The sequence below is a fragment of the Pomacea canaliculata genome, linkage group LG8 (assembly GCF_003073045.1).
Source record: "Pomacea canaliculata isolate SZHN2017 linkage group LG8, ASM307304v1, whole genome shotgun sequence".
In the NCBI taxonomy this organism is placed as follows: Eukaryota; Metazoa; Mollusca; class Gastropoda; order Architaenioglossa; family Ampullariidae; genus Pomacea; species Pomacea canaliculata.
This window is the reverse complement of record NC_037597.1, coordinates 4698453-4718743: the sequence shown is the minus strand read 5'-3', so window position 1 is coordinate 4718743 and position 20291 is coordinate 4698453. Positions and strand designations below refer to the sequence as shown.

Here is a 20291-nt window from a genome sequence, read left to right as displayed (position 1 = left end):
ACCTAAGAACCAGCCAAATTAGGGGAGACAACTTATTACCAAGTTACTCGTTCTTGTGTATTCCCTGTTATATTTTTGGTATATTATGTTAATCTTTAAAACGTACTAAATTGCCCCGAGTTGTGTTTTTCATTAGGGTGATGCATGCTGGGGGCTCGTGTAAAGCAAGTTATAGTGTAGATCTGCAAGTTAGTACAAGCGCATGCAGTGAAATGTCATTAGGTGGGGGTGTCGACGGTGTGTTATACCGAGTGTCAGATATCATACCACCTACCAATCTACGGACTCCGCCCCAGGTTTGCGACAAAAACAAAAACAGCAAATATACTCAACCATTCCACCTGAAATGTATTCGTTATACCCCATGATAACAAATGTGCACTAAGCAAACAAATCTTCCTGCCTCATATTAAAGGCCTCCAGTAATATCCGGTGCTTCACGGCTTCTACTTGTGATCAAATATTTCGTACAAAGGGGTTCATTTCAAACAATGCTTTTTAATTGGATCTTTCACTGTTATATTTCTCGCCAAAACTGAAGAAATAAGACAATAATTTGTTACCTTAGGGCAGGTCAGGGGTAGGTTTCTTAACGATGCTGTCAATGTTACAGGACGGTCAACCTCTGGTTTGGAGGGAACAATATCCACGAATGACTTTTGAATTTTACCAACTGATGATTAGTAAACTTAAAAGTCTACATTAATTTCATAAAATGTTGTCACCTTGCATCATCACTGTTGAACTAACTTTTATGTTTTGGCAGCATGTAGCTTTTTTAAAAGGAAATGTCTTGAATTCTTGATCGTTTGGCAAATTGTATGTCACTATATCAGGTTGTAAAATATAATGTACTCGTAAGGTTGTTACTGTAAGATACATCCCAACTTTGTTTATGTTACCATTTAGGGATACAAATGTCTTCTGGGCTAAAGGACAAATAAAGAAATGAAACAAAACAGCAGCAGAAATCACACTGACCCCTGACCTGTTTAAACTACATATCGGATAGAATGTAGGTGACTGTCATGTTCGCTTATTCTTCAAGACTAGTTCATCGGAAAGTAAATGTAAATAGATAAGACGGATATGGCATGAAAATCCTACTCAATGTTACTGTCGAACCCCACCACCCCCCTCCCCCCGCCTACACCAGAATGCGAACGATATTTAGTTGTAAAACATTTCACTGCAAAACCAAGGATGACAAGGAGATATCAGATAAGAAAAGGTCAAGTTGGAGCAGTTACTGCTCTCTGGGGTCACAAAAATGTGACAAGGAGGAGATTGGAACATTTCACGAAATAAAAGGCAGCTCTCCTTAGTCTTCATTCACATCGCAAAGGACCTGGAGGCAAGGTGAGCCATCTCTACCCTCACTCCTCACGATGTGGACTCCAGTGGACCTGTGGACGAGGACCAGCGTCCTCCTGGTTGTCCTGAGTTGTCTGGTGGGAGGAGAACAGCTCCTCAATGGCGGCTTTGAGAGCTTGAACAACTGGAACTGCGGGGGCTTGAAATGTGAACTTGTTGCTCCTGGCGACTCACGCTTTGGTTCTCATTCTCTCAAGGCTTTTGGCAGGTGACTGGACATACTCTCCACTTTATAATTTTTATGGTCATGTTTTAATACATAATGTTGTCTTTGTCTTTGAGTGCATATTTTAACGAACTTTTTAATATCTGTCGCCCGATTCCCTTTACTCTTCTTTATCTTGGTCTGTAAGATCATTTTTGTTTCTATGCTTTCTATTCTGTCAATCTGCTTTGCCGCATTGCAAATAAATTTTAGAAGGTTAAAGGTCAATGAGTTTTTGTCGTACTTTTAATTTCAAAGAGCGATAAACAACATTATTGGCATTTAGTCTCCATAGCGTATGTTTAGTGTTTACTAGCGTACTGAGATGCACTGCTAGTCCACAGCAGAAACAAAAAAAAAAAAAAAACGCTGAGAGTAGACAGCAAACGATATTTATTTATTATTTTAGGTGTTATATTTTTAAAAAAAACGTTCTGCTTGTTTTAAAAGTATTTTCTCTGCTAACATCCCTCTTATCATCTTTTTCTTGTGACTGGCTACTTGATCTTTGAGTGGTCTGATCACCTCAGGTCAAAGTTTTACTAAAGGCTTTTTAAGGAAGCAAGATGAAGGTTGGTGATGATGGATGTTGTAGAACTCAGACGTACCATGGGCCGTCACAACCAGTGAATCTCAAGCCCGGGACTTACTACAAGGTGCAGAGCTACGTGAAGCTGCTCAACCAGCTGCCCAACCATATCGGCCACACCATCATGTTGGAGATCTCTGTTTCTCACTCAGGCGAGCATTACCTTCTCCTTCCTTCCTTCCTTCCTTCCTTCCTTCCTTCCTTCATTCATTCATTCCTTCCTTCCTTCATTCATTCCTTCTTTGCTAATTAATATTGCTTGCTTACCTTTGTTAATGAAGAACATGAAATATAGTTTAGTTTGCAAGCGTGTAAGTTTGTTGTAGAGTTGTGGTCAAAGATAGTAGTAGTTGTCGCATGGTGTGATTAGAGGTCAGAGGAACAGTCAGCACAGTCCATTCTGTTCAACTTACAGGTAGTCAGACTGATTTCATCACTGGGGCTGTGCGCAACCTGCTGACCGTTGCTGATGGATGGGTGCTCATGCAGGGCGACTTCCTGACTCCTAACAAAGGTGAGCAGGACTGTCAGACTCACGTCTGGACGGAAGTTCTTGCGTATGACGACCATAGAAATGTGAGGGAGACAAAGTTACTGGTTTCACCTGTGAGGTGACTAGTCAAATACAATGCAGCACAACTCACTGCAATAACATACAGTATCAGGCAATGCAATGTATCATTACGCGTTGTGTCTACTGTCTGATCTGTTATTCGTACGCCACTTGCTATCTTCTTGATTGTTCTTTTATGTCTACGCCAAGAAGCTTTTTTCTTATGAACCACTTTAAATGGTGGACTAGTGGTCTCTGCTGGCATATCTGCGCCATCTTGCCGCTTTTGGAACTATGTGTCAACAAATTAGAATTTTCTGTAACTAAACCATGAATTTTCTTGACTGTTGGTGGACCTGTTATGCCACTCGTTATTGTCAGGGTCGCAATGGACAGCAGTCTACCCTATACCAAACCCATGGCACTCTTCATGAGCAGATGTCTCCACCTTTGTCTCTAACGTGTCTCTAGCCTTTGTTTGCTGATGTGTTTTGGTCTGTGTCCGTATGTTTATTATATCCATTTTGTATCTGTTTGCATGAGTTCTTTAATTGTTTTCATTCTTTAATCAGAAACATTTGTAAAGTTCATCGAGTCCACTGCACAGTGAAAAAATGCGCAACATGAATCTTTATTGTCTTTTTAATACATAAACACCTGGTCCAGTTTTTGATGGTGCAAATCCACTCTGGTGGTTTGGACTTCCGTGCTCATCTTATCAAATGCTACTTAGGAGCAATGTTTATTTGTATTACAGCTATATCAGCGGCAACCTTCTACTATCAGGGACCCGAAGCAGGTGTAGAGTTCCTAGTGGACCAGGCCTCCATGGTTGAGGTTAACGTCAACGCTGATAACTGGCGACAGAGGACTGATGCAGTCATCAACAGAATTAGGAAAAAGTGACATCAACTTCCAGTAAGAAAATCCCTTTCTTCATGTACTTGACACCGTGGTGTATGGAAAGATACAGGTGTGAAACATTCTGCTACACCTGCTATTTCTCTTTTTTCAGTGTCACCACCGCCAGCGGAATAGCTCCACACGACGTGAGGATTGAGGTGAGTGAGATGAGTTCAGTTGTTGTGTTGTCACCAACATTAGCGCTGTGAATATTTTAATGTCGACTTCTGATGACACGAATCTTCTTGGCATGTCCTCACAGCTACATGTTCTAACCCTGACCTACCATCTCACGATACATTGGATCATGATGGATAGTGACGAGTGTGCTCCCTCTAAAAATAATCCCACAGTAGTGATCGACGTAAATAAACTAGAGGTTTGAAGAATTCGACACTCTCATTGGATAAAAGAAACATGTGTCTCATGATGGGGAGGACGTGGATGTTGCAGGTCAAGCAGACCAAGAAGTCCTTCCCCTTTGGCAGCGCCGTCAGCGCGTATAAGTACACGGACTCGGCGCAGCAGAAGTACCGGGACTGGATCCACACTCACCTCAACTGGGCCGTGATTGAGAACGCCCTCAAGTGGGACTTTCTCGAACCGACTCAGGTAAGGCGAAAAAAAATCTTCATAGATGACATCGTTGTTGACCATGTGGATGTATACAAGTTATGGAATCTATGCAGTCGTCATTGCTCGTATCCAAACCTCGTATTAGCAGTTGAAGAACGTTTAACTACAAAGAATTAACCTGTGTTTGTGTGTTTTTTCATTCAGTAACATATTACCCTTTTTTTTTTATCCCACATTAGTATTTCCAGAAGTTCATTAAGCTATTATTGTGTGTCTTTTGGTGTCATCAGTCTGCAGTACCTTAGACAGCAGACAGGAGCTTTGTCTAAACTATGTATTGCATGTTTATATATATATATAATCTATTTGTAGATTTTACTGTATCTTGCAATATGTGGTTTATTACGTTTATCCTTTCTGAAATTATTTTCCACAAAACAAAACAAATTTTTATTTTTGGCTCAAACCATTGTAACGTGGGAAATATGTGCGTTTTGTTTGTATGTGTGGTTGTTGGAAATATAATGAATCTTGGGTGAGAAATGGCCGCCTTTATACAGTTGTGTATAGCAAACAGTCGTCACTCAAGGCTTTTTTTCCCCATCACAGGGCCATTATCAGTACGACCATGTAATCCAGGCTCTCAAAGGACTGACAAGCCATGGGTAATCACTTAGTGAGATTTCACTCTGTACACAGACTTGCTCACACTCAACGACACTTGTTACTTAGTTAATTACTGTGGAATACTAGCACATTGTTAATTAGTTAATTACTGTGGAATACCAGCACATTGTTACTTAGTTAATTACTGTGAAATACTAGCACATTGTTACTTAGTTAATTACATTAATCCAAAATCAATTTATAGTCACAGTGTTTTGATTTGCTCTAAAAACAGAATAAGGGTCAGAGGGCATAACCTTGTCCAGTCATATGACAACTATGTGCCGAGTTACGTCAGGGGTCAGACCGGAAACCAGCTGCGCGACACGGTGCGCAAACACATCCAGTGGACTTGTCAGCTCACCCGCGGGCTGTGAGTGGTGTTCACTGTTTTTCAGTCTTGTCTTGGTGGTCCTTTGAACACCACTCTTATTCAACAGCAAACACATTAACCTCTCAGAACTCAACACCTTTCTTTCAATGTATCTTGAAATGTCTGTTAGACAGCAAAACAAACTCAGTACAAGGTCTTATTTTCTAAACCTGTGTAAATATTGTCTCAATATATTGTTATCAATATACATGTCCAAATATCACCAGACATAGAAAGAAGTTAACTCCTAGAGTCAAATGTTTCCATGGATACGCATATTTAACGCAAACGTATCCAGGTACAATCATGACGTATGGAGAATGGAAATGGTATCGATATGGGGAAACAGTATTTTGAACTGAACTCTGCTCTCTAATTAAAAAGAGTTTTCTCAGCAAAAGACCTCACTATAGTGTTCGGTGATCCGGATTATATTCTTTCCTAAAAAATGTAATCTGGGAATAAACAATGTAAGTAAGTGCTATGATAGGCTCCACTCACTTACAATGTTCTATATACTCGACACAGACAATACAGAACCGACTGGAAACACGATGTTAGGGCAGAGGCCGTCTTTCTAATAAACTCACTGCTAATGTGACACCTAATGAACTATTGTAAGGTGGTGACCCTACTCAACTACTGACAGGACGATTGCACACTCACATACTCATGCCATACTAAGATATGTCTTCACCACACAGGGTGCAACATTGGGATGTAAACAACGAGAATCTGCACGGATCCTGGTATCAAAGGACACTCCATGACATCAACTACGACCTTGAACTTTTCCGAGAAGCTCATGCTGCTGACCCCAACGTTCACCTCTTCCTCAACGACTATGGTGTTGTAATGTATGGTGACTCAACGGGGTGAGTGCTCACAGCTTTATCTTCAGACAATAACTTTAACCTTTTGTAATTTTAAATGAGACTTAGTTTTTCCTACGTATTCTGCGATCACTACTTGGAAATCATTGCTCTAATTTTAAGCTTACCCAGGAACGATTCTCAATAATATTTTAACCGTTTCTACCACATTCATAAATTAGTTTTACTTTATGTGTAAAGAACAGTATTTTATTTGCGCAATAATGTACGAATGAAAGGGTGAGTAGTAGTGGGTAAGAGAACATCTGTACGTGTGTAAACTATCATAGAAGTATAACCTAAGTATAAGTCCTGGACAATTTTTGTTTATTCCAAAGTCTTAAATGAAGCAGTTTTTTTCTAATTAATATTCATATTGAGCTTAAGGATGTTGGACGACAAAGCAAGTTTTGATGACATGATTTTTATATGCGATGTATATTTTCTTGCCAGGCCTACCTGGCTCAGGCACATAAATTTAAAGCAGCCAATGTCAACATTTATGGCGTCGGAGCCCAGTGCCACATGCCAGCAGAAACGGAACCCTCCCCCACGATGATCAAGGTGAGACGCAAAAACCTTGTTCTGTTTCTGGCAAGTTATTCAGACTTGAATAAAACCAAGAGAAAGCAATCAGATTTTAAGAAAGCATTCGATGCCTCACATAGTACTCTCGGCGAGTAAGCGGGTTGGAATACCGGATTCGGTCTGAGGTTGGAAGCCACCAGCTACACCCCATTCCAATGACGGTTTATCGGGGAAGGTCGAGGCTCCGTAAACCAAGGGCGGGACCTATATGCTGGACCCTGGACACAATAAACCAGTTATATGGGCTTAACATACGACCATTAAGTATCATACCTGAACATGAAAGTGCTTTAAGTAAAGCAGATAATAATGACTGATCTCTATTGTCCACAGTACCGCCTGGACACTCTGGCTCAAGCAGGTCTGCCCATCTGGGCCACGGAGCTGACGGTGGAGGTCGCTGATGAACATAAGAGGGCAGACCACTATGAGCGAGCACTGCGCGCCCTGTACGGCCACGAGGCGGTGGAGGGCATCTTGTTCTGGGGCTTCTGGGACCAGGCTCATTACGCCGGCGAGAAGTCCGCTCTGGTCAGAGGCAATAACCTGGATGTAAGTGATGGAGTGGGAAAAGTATCACGATGACAAACACACCAACAGTGCATCAGTCAGACGCATCATGAGGAAATTGCCAATGTTCTCTCTCTCTTCTCCCCCACTCTCTCTCTCTCTGTTTCTTCTGCTCACGTGACATGACTGACATCTCATATCCGTTGTTGCAGCTGACGGAGGCTGGGCGGCGTGTGCTGGACCTGCTGGAGAACCAGTGGATGACACACGAGTCTCATACCCTGTCTACAGCCAATCAGCAGTTTGACTGTGCGCGGTTTCCATGGTGATTACCAAATCTCTGTCTTCTACCAGAACCACGAGCTGACGGCCCTCAGGCAGACCTTCTCACTGGGCAGGACGGCGCACCCTGTCACCATCAACGTCCATAAATAGACATTTCTTTCATTTCCACAGACAACAGTCATCAGGATAAAGAAAAGCCTTTTTTTAAACATGGGCCACCAACATCACTAGAAAACCCGTTTTGTAGACAACCCAGAATAATAAAATGTATTTCAAAAAGCAAGTGTTGACCTCATATTTTTACGTTCTTGTAATCGTGTGGCGCACATTTCATAAATAGTGATTAAATTAGAACAATGCTTTCTAATTGGATCTTTCCCTGTTTTATTGTTCACCAAAACTCCAGAAATGAGACCATAACATGTTTCTCTGCGGCTTTTCTTTTCGATGCTATAATTCTCTAGCAGACCGGTCAAGCTGATAACCTCTGACCTGAGACTTGACCGTCACGGTCGCGATAGATTCCTCGTGTTCAAGCTGTTAGCAAGCAATGGCGGGCACACGCACTACGATCTGGACAGATATTGTCGGTTTGACGACCCAGTAGGTTACAGGAGCGATGTGAATGCTGCCCGGAACACGCAGACGATGCTATTGAAGATTGGGTCCCACATTCTACCTGCCGACGGTAACCACGGTGACGAAACGAATCTGGGGATGGGTGCTGTAAACAGCAATAGCCTTCCTCCGGGTATCTGTCTCCTTTCATGAAAGGAAAACAAAGAAAACTTTCTAATGTACCCATTACCTTCTTTAGTTCTGGCTTTTGGAAGACATAAAGCATTAGTATCATAGGGCTAGCTGCGGTCAGACATAAACCGTTGTTACTATATGGCTAGCTGTGGTAGGTCCAGAGGTTCCCAGCCTGTTAGGGTATTGAAGGATGCTGTCTGTATCCATGGTAGCCTACAACGTCGACATTACAGTTTGTAACGTCCTTGCAAATGTGTTTACTCTTTTGGGAGATGGCAGCCTGGTGACACAAACAAACTGTTTCAAAGCTTTCACTGCAGCCACCTTCTACTACCAAGGTTCGGCAAGTGGAGTACACATTGCAACAGACGAGACCTGTACACGAGGTCAACGTCGACTCCGACAATTGACGACAGCACCACCTTCAGAAGAAAAGCAACATCATGTCAGAATTGTGGTATGTCCTCTTCTGTCAGTACTATCTATAGACATAGTATAGACATAGTATAGACATAGTATAGACACACACATATACACATTTTATGGCAGTATCATGTTGATTGGTGATTTGTGCTCCGTGGTGACAGATGAGAGGTGCAGGAACATGGTGTGAAATCAAGCTCAACGATTGCATTCTAGTAATGCCAAATAACCAAGTTTAGCAGACAATTTCTGCCCTTGTTACCTGAGCAGGTGACAGCCTATGGCTCATTAGTTCCACAGAAATTAAACTTTTAACGCTTCAGCAACAGTGTTTGAAATTCACGTGACACAGATACAGTTACCATTTCGTAATGGATCAAAGGACAGTCAAAGAGAGAGAACTATACCCTTGAAGTTTCATAAAGTGGTGTCTAGTCACTTAAACCCCTGACACTTAACCCCCGACACTTACTCCCCGACACTTACTCCCCGACACTTAATCCCCTAGACTTTTTATCCCTAAGCACTTAATCCCCAGACACTTAATGAGAACTGGTGGTTCTAGAGGGCCTAGATGTTCTCGATGAGAAACCCTAAGGACTTAAAGGGATACTCAAGGCTTGTGATAAGGCTGTGGCGACGGTCTAACGTTTCAAAAATATATTTAGTTACAATTACAGAGCACGAGAGCAATGCAGGAGAAATAATTAAAGGATTCGTTTCTCGCTGAATTACCACTTATTAGCACTATTTCGGTTGCCGATGTTTATAAAAATCGAAATAATCCAGTGAAATCGACCCTTGTGTCCTTCCGCCGAGTATTCGCGATATCTTCCCGAGATGGAAGACTGTCTCCTTATGATATCAGTCTCCTTATGACATCAGTCTCCTTATGACGTCAGTCTCCATATGACGTCAGTCTCCTTATGACGTCAGTCTCTGACATGAAGTGTCTGTGGTCATTGCGAAGATTTTGCGTTGGATCAGTGATATCCAAACTAATCTACAATCAAAATGGCTTGGAGGATAATACGTCCCACTCTCTGGGCTCCCAAAGCTTTTTCGTACCGGGATCGAGCCTTTCTATGGGTATGACCACTCGCTTTGTATCATCTTGTCTTTAGGAAACTGATGAAAAGAAACTTTAGACTCTTTTCCCTTCTTTTCGTGGCAATCGGGTGCAGCACATTCTCGAGGCATGGTTTTCACGATGGTCACGTGACGGAGAACGAGATTTCGTCGAAGCAAAAAAAGAGTCCCGTGTAATTTCTCTTATTAAACACAACATTCTACTAAAAACCTTCAACGTTTTCCACATGAACACACATATAAATAGACGAGATTCAAATTTATCCTACTCTTTACGTGATTCTAAGCAGTTTTATTTTGCCTTTAGAATCCCTTTAACTGTAAAAATTATGAAGTCAGCGAAAAAGCCCTAAGCAAACAAATCTTCCTGCCTCCTATTAAAGGCCTCCAGTAATATCCAGTAATATCAGGTGCTTCAGGCTTATACTTGTGATCAAATATTTCGTACAAAGTGATTATATTAAAACAATGCTTTTTAATTAGATCTTTAACTGTTGTATTTGTCGCAAAACTCAAGAAATGAGACCAGAATTTGTTACCTTAGGGCAGGTCAGGGGTAGGTTTCTTGAAGATGCTGTCGATGTTACAGGCCGGTCAACCTCTGGTTTCGAGGGAACAATATCCACCGAATGACTCTGAATTTTACCAACTGATGATTAGTAAACTTAAAAATATACATTAATTTCATAAAATGTTGTCACCTTGCATCATCACTGTTGAACTACTTTTATGTTTTGGCAGCATGTAGCTTTTTCATCATGGAAATGTCTTGAATTCTTGATCGTTTGGCAAATTGTATGTCACTATATCAGGTTGCAAAATATAATGTACTCGTAAGATTTTTACCGTAAGATACATCTCAACTTTGTCTGTGTTACCTGGTTAGGGATACAAATGTCTTCTGGCTAAAGGACAAATAAAGAAATAAAACACACAACAGCAGCACAAATCACACTGACCCCTGCCCTATTTAAACAGGATATCGGATAGAATGTAGGTGACTGTCATGTTCGCCATTCTTCAAGACTAGTTCATCAGTAAGTAAATGTAAATAGATAAGACGGATATATCATGAAAATCCAATATTTAATGTTACTGTCGAAGACCCCGCCTATACCAGAATGCGAACGATATTTAGTTGTAAAACATTTCACTGCAAAAGCAAGGATGATAAGCAAATATCAGATAAGAAAAGGTCAAGCTGGAGCATTTACTGCTCTCTGGGGGTGACAAAAATGGGACAAGGAGGAGATTGGAACATTTCACGAAATAAAAGGCAGCTCTCCTTAGTCTTCGTTCACATCGCAAAGGACCTGGAGGCAAGGTGAGCCATCTCTACCCTCACTCACGATGTGGACTCCAGTGGACCTGTGGACGAGGACCAGCGTCCTCCTGGTTGTGCTGAGTTGTCTGGTGGGAGGAGAACAGCTCCTCAATGGCGGCTTTGAATCCATGAACAACTGGAGCTGCGGGGGCTTCAAATGTGAACTTGTTGCTCCTGGCGACTCGCGCTTTGGTTCTCATTCTGTCAAGGTTTCTGGCAGGTGACTGGACATACTCTCCGCTTTATAATTCTTATGGTCATGTCTTAGTACTTAATGTTGTCTTTGTGTTTGAATATATACTTTAAAGGTTTTTCTATAATCTCTGTCTTCAGATTCGCTTTACTCCTCTTTATCTTGGTCTGTAAGATTAGTTTTGTTTCTACGCTTTCTATTCTGGAGTAGAGTGATGTCCCTTCATTTAACTACCGTACTAGTGTCAGCTCTTCGGCACATTTCGTTTTTGCCCGTTTATCTGCGTCAGATTTTGTTTACTATTGCCCAGTGACTCTGTGATATCATTATCTATCTTTCTGGATTGGTTGCTGTGTCTTCGTGACTTCTATCATTTATCTGGAGAATTTTATTTCAACTGTAACGTCCGCGCCATCTTGCCATATTTGAGATCTGTGCATCACCTGGATTACCTGTGCCCACAAACCATTGTAACTTTTCCAGCACTGCTGAGCATTGCGTTTTTCCATTTTCTGATTTGTGGATCTGTGTTTGTGAGTGGTGTTCATGCGCTTGGAAGCAGCAGATTGTCTCTCACAATTTAGGTCCTTTTCAGCCATCAGATCGTTTGGTACTGTATAAATTTTGGTATGAACTTTCCTTTTGGTTTTCTGCAACTGCTGATGTGAATTTTATTGGAGTACTTTTATGAATTTTGGTGAAAACTGGAACTTGAATTTGATACTGGCTTTACTCTACTCATTGACAGTGCCACAGCAGAATTAGAGGTTTTCCCTGATCTGATGTTCAGAGGCTTTCCGTTGGGACTATGGTGTACTTGTATTGTGAGCGATGGTAGTGTCAGGGCTTCTCCCTGAGTAGTGTTTAACAACAGTATTTTCCTGTGGGACAGCGACAGTATTGAGAGGGTGGACAAACTGAGGTTGTGCTTTGTCTACACACTGCAATATGATCATTTTCATCTTTTGTGAATGAGTTAATTATACTACTCTGATTCTGTGTTAAAAGACCTTGCCGAAAATGAGACTCTATTGGATATTAACTTGCTGTCATATTGCAGAGAACTTGGACTAATTAAGAAGAAAACTGTGCGTGGAGTACGTGGTGGGAGGATAGTTCGAGCATGTAGCCTTGCTAATTCCCGTTCAGACTTAGTGCAAGTGTTAGCACCAAGCTCTGGCACCAGTGAGCCTCCAGGACTTACAGACTCTGTGGATAGTTTGTCTTTGGGGCTACGGCCCTGTTCCTGAAATTCTTCATGCTGCTGGGCAACCCCGGCGCATTGAGCGTATCTCTGTGATACGGATTTTGCGCGTTATAAAACTCCATCATCATCATCATCATCATCATCATCATCATCATCATCATCATCATCATCATCATCATCATCATCATCATCATCATCATCATCATCATCATCATCATCATCATCTTCTGTCAATCTGCTTTGCCGCATTGCAAATAAATTTTAGAAGGCTAAAGGTCAGTGAAACAGTTAACCGTTCGTTAGTATCTTTGAGCATTTTTTTTGGAATGAACTGTGTTCTTATGTTTGTTTACTTTTAGCATAGTTTTTGTGGTACTTTTGATTTCAAACAGGGATAAACAACATTATTGGCATTTAGTCTCAATAGCGTATGTAGTGTTTACTAGCTACTGAGATACACTGCTAGCCCACAACAGAAACAAAAAAAAACTGTGAAAGAAGACAAAAAACGATATTTATTTATTATTATAAGTGTTATATTTTTAAAAACGGTCTGCTGGTCAAGAATGTTCCAAAAGTATTATCTCTGCTATCAACCCTCTCATCATCTTTGTCTTGTGACTGGCCACTTGATCTGTGAGCTGTCTGATCACCTCAGGTCAAAGTTTCATTTACAAAAAGCTTTTTATGGAAGCAAGATGAAGGTTGGTGATGCTGCATGTTGCAGAACTCAGTCGTATCAAGGACCATCACAACATGTGAATCTCAAGCCCGGGACTTACTACAAGGTGCAGAGCTACGTGAAGTTGCTCAACCAGCTGTCCAGCGCCATCGGCCACAACTTCATGTTGGAGATCGCTGTTTCTCACTCAGGCGAGAATTACCTTTCTTCCTTCCTTCCTTTGTTCATTAATATTGATTACTTACCTTCGCTAATGAAGAACATGTAATATAGTTTAGTTTGTTAGCATGTAAGTTTGTTGTAGAGCTGTGGTCTAAGATAGTAGTAGTTGTCGCATGGTGTGATTAGAGGTCAGAGGAACAGTCAGCACAGTCCATTCTGTTAATTTACAGGTGGGCAGACTGATTACATCACTGGGGCTTTGCGCAACCTGGTGACCGTTGCTGATGGATGGGTGCTCATGCAGGGCGACTTCCTGACTCCTAACAAAGGTGAGCAGGACTGTCAGACTCACGTCTGGACGGAAGTTCTTGCGTATGACGACCATAGAAATGTGAGGGAGACAAAGTTACTGGTTTCACCTGTGAGGTGACTAGTCAAATACAATGCAGCACAACTCACTGCAATAACATACAGTATCAGGCAATGCAATGTATCATTACGCGTTGTGTCTACTGTCTGATCTGTGTTTTTCGTACGCCACTGGCTATCTTCTCGATTGTTCTTTTATGTCTACGTCAAGAAGCTTCTTTTTTATGAACCACTTTAAATGGTGGACTAGTGGTCTCTGCTGGCATATCTGCGCCATCCTGCCGCTTAGGAACTATGTGTCAGCAGATTAGACTTTTCTGTAACTAAACCATGAATTTTCTTGACTGTTCGTGGACCTGTTGTGCAACTCATCATTGTGAGGGTCGCAATGGACAGCTGTGCTCTCTGCACTCACGCCGTTGGAACGATCCGCTTCCTGCACTACCTTAAATCAGAAATCTGAACAGGTCTCTTCTCAAATTCATCTTTTCTCGATGGCCAGTTCTTCCCTCTACCAAACCCATGGCACTCTTCATGAGCAGATGTCTCCACTTTTGTCTCTTGCATGTCTCTAGCCCTTTGTTTGCTGATGTGTTTTGGTCTGTGTCCGTATGTGTATTTTATCCATTTTGTATCTGTTTGCATGAGTTCTTTAACTGCTTTGATTCTGTAATGAGAAACATTTGTAAAGTGCATTGAGTCCACTACACAGTAAAAATGCGCTACATGAATCTTTATTATTTTTTTAATACATCAACACCTGGTCCAGTTTTTGATGGTGCAAATCCACTCTGGTGGTTTGGACTTTCGTGCTCATCTTTATCAAATGCCACTAAGAAGCAATGTTTATTTGTATTACAGCTATATCGTCAGCAAACTTCTACTATCAGGGACCCGAAGGAGGTGTAGAGTTCCTAGTGGACCAGGCCTCCATGGTTGAGGTTAATGTGAACGCCGATAACTGGCGACAGACGACTGATGCAGTCATCAACAGAATTAGAAAAAGTGACATCAACTTCCAGTAAGAAAACCCTTTCTTCTTGTCCTTCAGACCGTGCTGTATGTAAAAATACAGGTGTGAAACATTCTGCTACACTTAATTTCTGTCTTTTCAGTGTCACCACAGCCAGCGGAATAGCTCCACACGACGTGAGGATTGAGGTGAGTGAGATGAGTTCAGCTGGTGTGTTGTCACCAACATTAGTGCTGTGAGTATTTTAATGTTGACTTCTGATGACACAAATCTTCTTGGCATGTCCTTACAACTACCTAAGTTCTAACCCTGACCTACCATCTCACGATACATTGGATGTTGATGTTGGACAGTGATGTGTGTGCTCCCTCTAAAGATGATCCCACAGTAGTCATCGACTAAATGAACTAGATGTTTGAAGTATTTGACAGTCTCACTGGATAAACACAAACACGTTTCTCATGTTGAGGAGGACGTGGGGCTGTTGCAGGTCAAGCAGACCAAGAAGTCCTTCCCCTTTGGCAGCGCCATCAGCTCGTGGAAGTACGTGGACTCGGCGCAGCAGAAGTACCGGGACTGGATCCACACTCACCTCAACTGGGGCGTGCTGGAGAACGGCCTCAAGTGGGACTTTCTCGAACCGACTCAGGTAAGACGAAGAAAATCTTTATAGATGATCATCATTGTTGACCCTGTGGATTGTATACAAGTTATGGAATCTATGCAGTCGTCTTTTGCTCGCATCCAAACTCGTATTACCAGTTGAAGAATGTTTAACTACAAAGAATTAACCTGTGTGTGTGTGTGTGCTCCTCATTCAGTAACATATTAACCTCTTCTTTTTGAGCCCACATTAGTATTTCCAGAAGTTCATTAAGCTATTATTGGTGTGTCTTTTGTGTCATCAGTCTGCAGTACCTTAGACAGCAGACAAGAGCTTTGTCTAAACTAGTATTGCATGTTTATATATATATAATCTATTTGTAGATTTTACTGTATCTTGCAACATACGGTTTTATTGCTTTTATCCTTCCTGAAATTATCTTCCACAAAAAAAAAAATCGATTTTTTTTTCGGTTAAACCATTGTATTGTGGGAAATATGTGCGTTTTGTTTGTATGTGTGGTTGTGGGATATGTAATGACTCTTGGGTGAGACATGGCCGCCTTTATACAGTTGTGAAAAGCAAACAGGCGTCACTCAAGTCTTTTTTTCCCCCATCACAGGGCAATTTGCAGTACGACCGTGCAGTCAATGCTCTCAAAGGACTGACAAGCCATGGGTAATCACTTAGTGAGATTTCACTCTGTACACAGACTTGCTCACACTTACTCAATGACATTGTTAGTTAATTACTGTGGAATACTAGCACATTGTTACTGACTTAATTACTGTGGAATACTAGCATATTGTTACTTAGTTAATTACTGTGGAATACTAGCATATTGTTACTTAGTTAATTACTGTGGAATACTAGCACATTGTTACTGACTTAATTACTGTGGAATACTAGCACATTGTTACTTAGTTAATTACTGTGGAATACTAGCATATTGTTACTTAGTTAATTACTGTGGAATACTAGCACATTGTTACTGAGTTAATTACTGTGGAATACTAGCACATTGTTACTTAGTTAATTACTGTGGAATACTAGCACATTGTTACTTAGTTAATTACTGTGGAATACTAACATATTGTTACTTAGTTAATTACTGTGGAATACTAGCACATTGTTACTTAGTTAATTACTGTGGAATACTAGCACATTGTTACTTAGTTAATTACTGTGGAATACTAGCACATTGTTACTGAGTTAATTACTGTGGAATACTACCACATTGTTACTTAGTTAATTACTGTGGAATACTAACATATTGTTACTTAGTTAATTACTGTGGAATACTAACATATTGTTACTTAGTTAATTACTGTGGAATACTAGCATATTGTTACTTAGTTAATTACTGTGGAATACCAGCACATTAATCCAAAATCAATTTTTAGTCACCGTGTTTTGATTTGCTCTAAAAACAGAATAAAGGTCAGAGGGCATAACCTTGTCTGGTCAGTTGACTCGGCTGTCCCGACTTACGTCAGGGGTCAGACCGGAAACCAGCTGCGCGACACGGTGCGCAAACACATCCAGTGGACTTGTCAGCTCACCCGCGGGCTGTGAGTGGTGTTCACTGTTTTTCAGTCTTGTCTTGATGGTCCTTCGAAGACTACATCTCATTCAACAGCAAGCACATTAACCCTTCAAAACTCAACACCTTTCTTTCAACACATCTTGAAAGGTCTGTTAGATAGCAAAACATTTTTTGAAATCGTTCAACTCAGTACAAGGTCTTATTTTCTAAACCTATGTGAATATTTTTTCTCTTGTTCTCAATATACATGAGTCTAAATATCACCAGCCATAGAAAGAGGATAAAACTCCTAGAGTCAAATGTTTCCATGGATACGCATATTTAACGCAAACGTATCCAGGTACAATCATGACGTATGTTTGCTGTCCTTGACCTGTGACAGATAATGTTTGTAGGCCGGTATTTCAAGAATGGAAATGGTGTCGATATGGGGAAACAGTATTTTGAACTTAACTCTGCTCTCTAATTAAAAAGAAGAGTTTTTTCAGCAAAAGACCTTACTATAGTCGTCGGTGATTCCGGATTATATTCCTGCCTAAAAATGTAATCTGCGTATAAACAATGTAAGTAAGTGCTGAGATAGGCTATACTCACTTACAATGTTCTATATACTCGACACAGACGATACAGTACCGACCGAAAACACGATGTTAGGGTGGAGGCCGTCTTTCTAATAAACTCCCTGCTAATGTGCTGCCTAATGAACTATTGTAAGGTGGTGACCCTACTGAACTACTGACAGGACGATTGCACACTCACATACTCATGCCATACTAAGATATGTCTTCACCACACAGGGTGCAACACTGGGATGTAAACAACGAGAATCTGCATGGATACTGGTTTCAAAGGCAACTCCATGACATCAACTACAACCTTGAACTTTTCCGAGAAACTCACGCTGCTGACCCCAACGTTCACCTCTTCCTCAACGACTACAATGTTGTAGGGGGTGGTGACTCAACGGGGGTGAGTTCTCACAGCTTTATCTTCAGGCGATACCTTTAACCTTTTGTTGCCAATAATTTTAAATGAGGTAATTTATTTTTCCTAGGTATTCTGCGATCACTACTTGGAAATGATTGCTCTAATTTTAAGCTTACGCGAACGATTCTTAATGATGTCTTTGCCGTTTATATCACATTTATACATTAGTTTGACTCTATGTGTAAAGAACAGTATTTTTATTTGTGTAATAATGTACGAATGAAATGGTAAAGTGACGTGATACATTGTGTTGGTACCAGTGGGTAAGAGAACGTCTGTAAGTGTGTAAACTATTAAAGAAGTATAACCTAAGTATAAGTCCTGGGCAATTTTTGTTTATTCGAAAGTCTTAAATAAAGCAGTTTTTTTCTAATTAATATTCAGATGAAGCTTAAGCATGTTGGGCGACAAAGCAAGTTTTGATGACATGGTTTTTACATGCGATGTATATTGTCTTGCCAGGCCTACCTGGCTCAGGCACGTAAATTTAAGGCAGCCAATGTCAACCTGTACGGTCTCGGAGTCCAGTCCCACTTTCCAGCAGAAACGGAACCCTCCCCCACGATGATCAAGGTGAGACGCAAAAACCTTGTTGTGTGTAACCAACATGTCAAATGGCTACGTAGAGTGGGCTGTCGTACCAGAAATAACAAAGATTGAATTCCGCACTGAAGTGTTTTATTCAGTTTTTTGCTCAGCGTCTGGCCTAACTGCTCTCTCTCAAATTCACAAAGCTCCCACACCACTGTCAACCCTGCTATTTATTCTCCCTACCCCGAACATTCGAGACCTTACCCGCAACAATGACATTCTACTTTGTCGCAAAAAAAAGACATTTCACTTTGAACATTATAACAGTGTTGAACATTGCCGAACCTTTTAGAGTCCAGATGCAAAGGAACAAAGACATTCTATTCTACTTTGTCGCAACAAAGACATTCTACCTTTTACATTACTGCCGTGCCGAACATTCTAGAATATAGATGTAAATCTACAACACCCCGCGGCAAAGACATTATACTTCGTACACTACTAGAGTGCTACATCTGTTTCTGGCAAGTTACACAGACTTGAATAAAACCAAGAGAAAGCAATCAGATTTTAAGAAAGCGTTCAATGCCTCATACAGTACTCTCGGCGAGTAAGCGGGTTGGATACCGGATTTGGTCTGAGGTTGGAAGCCCCCAGCTACACCCGACTGAAATGACGGTTTATCGGGGAAGGTCGAGGCTTCGTAAACCAAGGGCGGGATCTTTATGCTGGACCATGGACACAATAAACCAGTTAAATGGCCTTAACATACGACCATTAAGTATCATACTCTGAACATGAATGCAGATAATAGATAATAAATAATAAAGCAGATAATAGTGACTGATCTCTCCTGTCCACAGTCGCGCCTGGACACTCTGGCTCAAGCAGGTCTGCCCATCTGGGCCACGGAGCTGACGGTGGAGGTCGCTGATGAACATAAGAGGGCCGACTACTATGAGCGAGCACTGCGCGCCCTGTACGGCCACGAGGCGGTGGAGGGCATCTTGTTCTGGGGCTTCTGGGACCAGTCTCATTACCTTGGCGAGAAGGCCGCTCTGGTCAGAGGCAATAATCTGGATGTAAGTGATGGAGTAGAAAAAGTATCACGAGGACAAACACACCAACAGTGCATCAGTCAGACGCGTCATGAGGAAATTGCCAAGGTTTTCTATCTCTCTTCCCCACCTCCTCTCTCTGTCTCTCTCGCTCTTCAGGTCACGTGACATGACTGACATCTCATATCTGCGTCCCTTTTGACGCTGTTGCAGCTGACGGAGGCTGGGCGGCGTGTGCTGGACCTGCTGGAGAACCAGTGGATGACTCACGAGTCTCATACCCTGTCTACAGCCAATCAGCAGTTTGCTGTGCGCGGTTTCCATGGTGATTACCAAATCTCTGTCTTCTACCAGAACCACGAGCTGACTGCCCTCAGGCAGACCTTCTCACTGGGCAAGACGGCGCACCCTGTCACCATCAACGTCCATAAATAGACATTTCTTTCATTTCCACAGATAACAGTCATCAGGATAAAGAAAAGCCTTTTTTTAAACATGGGCCACCACCGTGACTAGAAAAACCGTTTTGTAGACAACCCAGAATAATAAAATGTATTTCAAAAAGCTAGTGTTGACCTCATATTTTTACAGTCTTGTAATCGTGTGGCGAACATTTCATACATAGTGATTAAATTAGAACAATGCTTTTTAATTGGATCTTTCGCTGTTTTATTGTTCACCAAAACTCCAGAAATGAGACCATAACATGTTTCTCTGCGGCTTTTTTAGTTACAATTACAGAGCACGAGAGCACTACAGGAGAAATAAAGGATTCATTTCTCACTTAATTACCACTTATTAGCACTATTTACGTTGCCGATGTTTAAAAATCGAAATAATCCAGTGAAATCGACCGTTGTGTCCTTCCGCCGTGTAATCGCGATATCTTCACGAGA

General features: G+C 41.4%; 2 protein-coding genes across 2 annotated transcripts; both read left to right on the top strand.

The window, feature by feature from the left end:
* The first annotated feature begins 2580 nt into the window (after positions 1-2580).
* On the top strand, positions 2581-7773 carry LOC112570468 (anti-sigma-I factor RsgI6-like). The gene is given in 11 exon segments (XM_025248894.1): positions 2581-2682; positions 3479-3639; positions 3737-3782; positions 4078-4236; positions 4810-4865; positions 5102-5239; positions 5944-6114; positions 6564-6675; positions 7033-7251; positions 7422-7511; positions 7513-7773. Coding segments are annotated over 10 exon segments (1167 nt in total). The 5' UTR covers positions 2581-2682; positions 3479-3595; the 3' UTR covers positions 7645-7773.
* Positions 7774-11040: 3267 nt separating this feature from the next.
* Positions 11041-19959, top strand: LOC112570466 (anti-sigma-I factor RsgI6-like). Its single transcript, XM_025248892.1, has 12 exons — positions 11041-11303; positions 13211-13356; positions 13558-13656; positions 14558-14717; positions 14812-14857; positions 15160-15318; positions 15896-15951; positions 16707-16844; positions 17617-17788; positions 18269-18379; positions 19201-19419; positions 19609-19959. Exons 1-12 carry the CDS (start codon positions 11110-11112, stop codon positions 19828-19830), a joined length of 1722 nt encoding a protein of 573 aa, XP_025104677.1. The 5' UTR covers positions 11041-11109; the 3' UTR covers positions 19831-19959.
* Positions 19960-20291: the final 332 nt, after the last annotated feature.

Bases quoted from the DNA above. Each gene is read 5' to 3' on its own strand.
- LOC112570466 (XM_025248892.1), top strand. From the start codon at position 11,110: ATGTGGACTCCAGTGGACCTGTGGACGAGGACCAGCGTCCTCCTGGTT. The intron at 14,718-14,811 runs GTAAGAAAACCC...CTGTCTTTTCAG, and splicing joins AAAAGTGACATCAACTTCCA to TGTCACCACAGCCAGCGGAA. The intron at 19,420-19,608 runs GTAAGTGATGGA...ACGCTGTTGCAG, and splicing joins TCAGAGGCAATAATCTGGAT to CTGACGGAGGCTGGGCGGCG.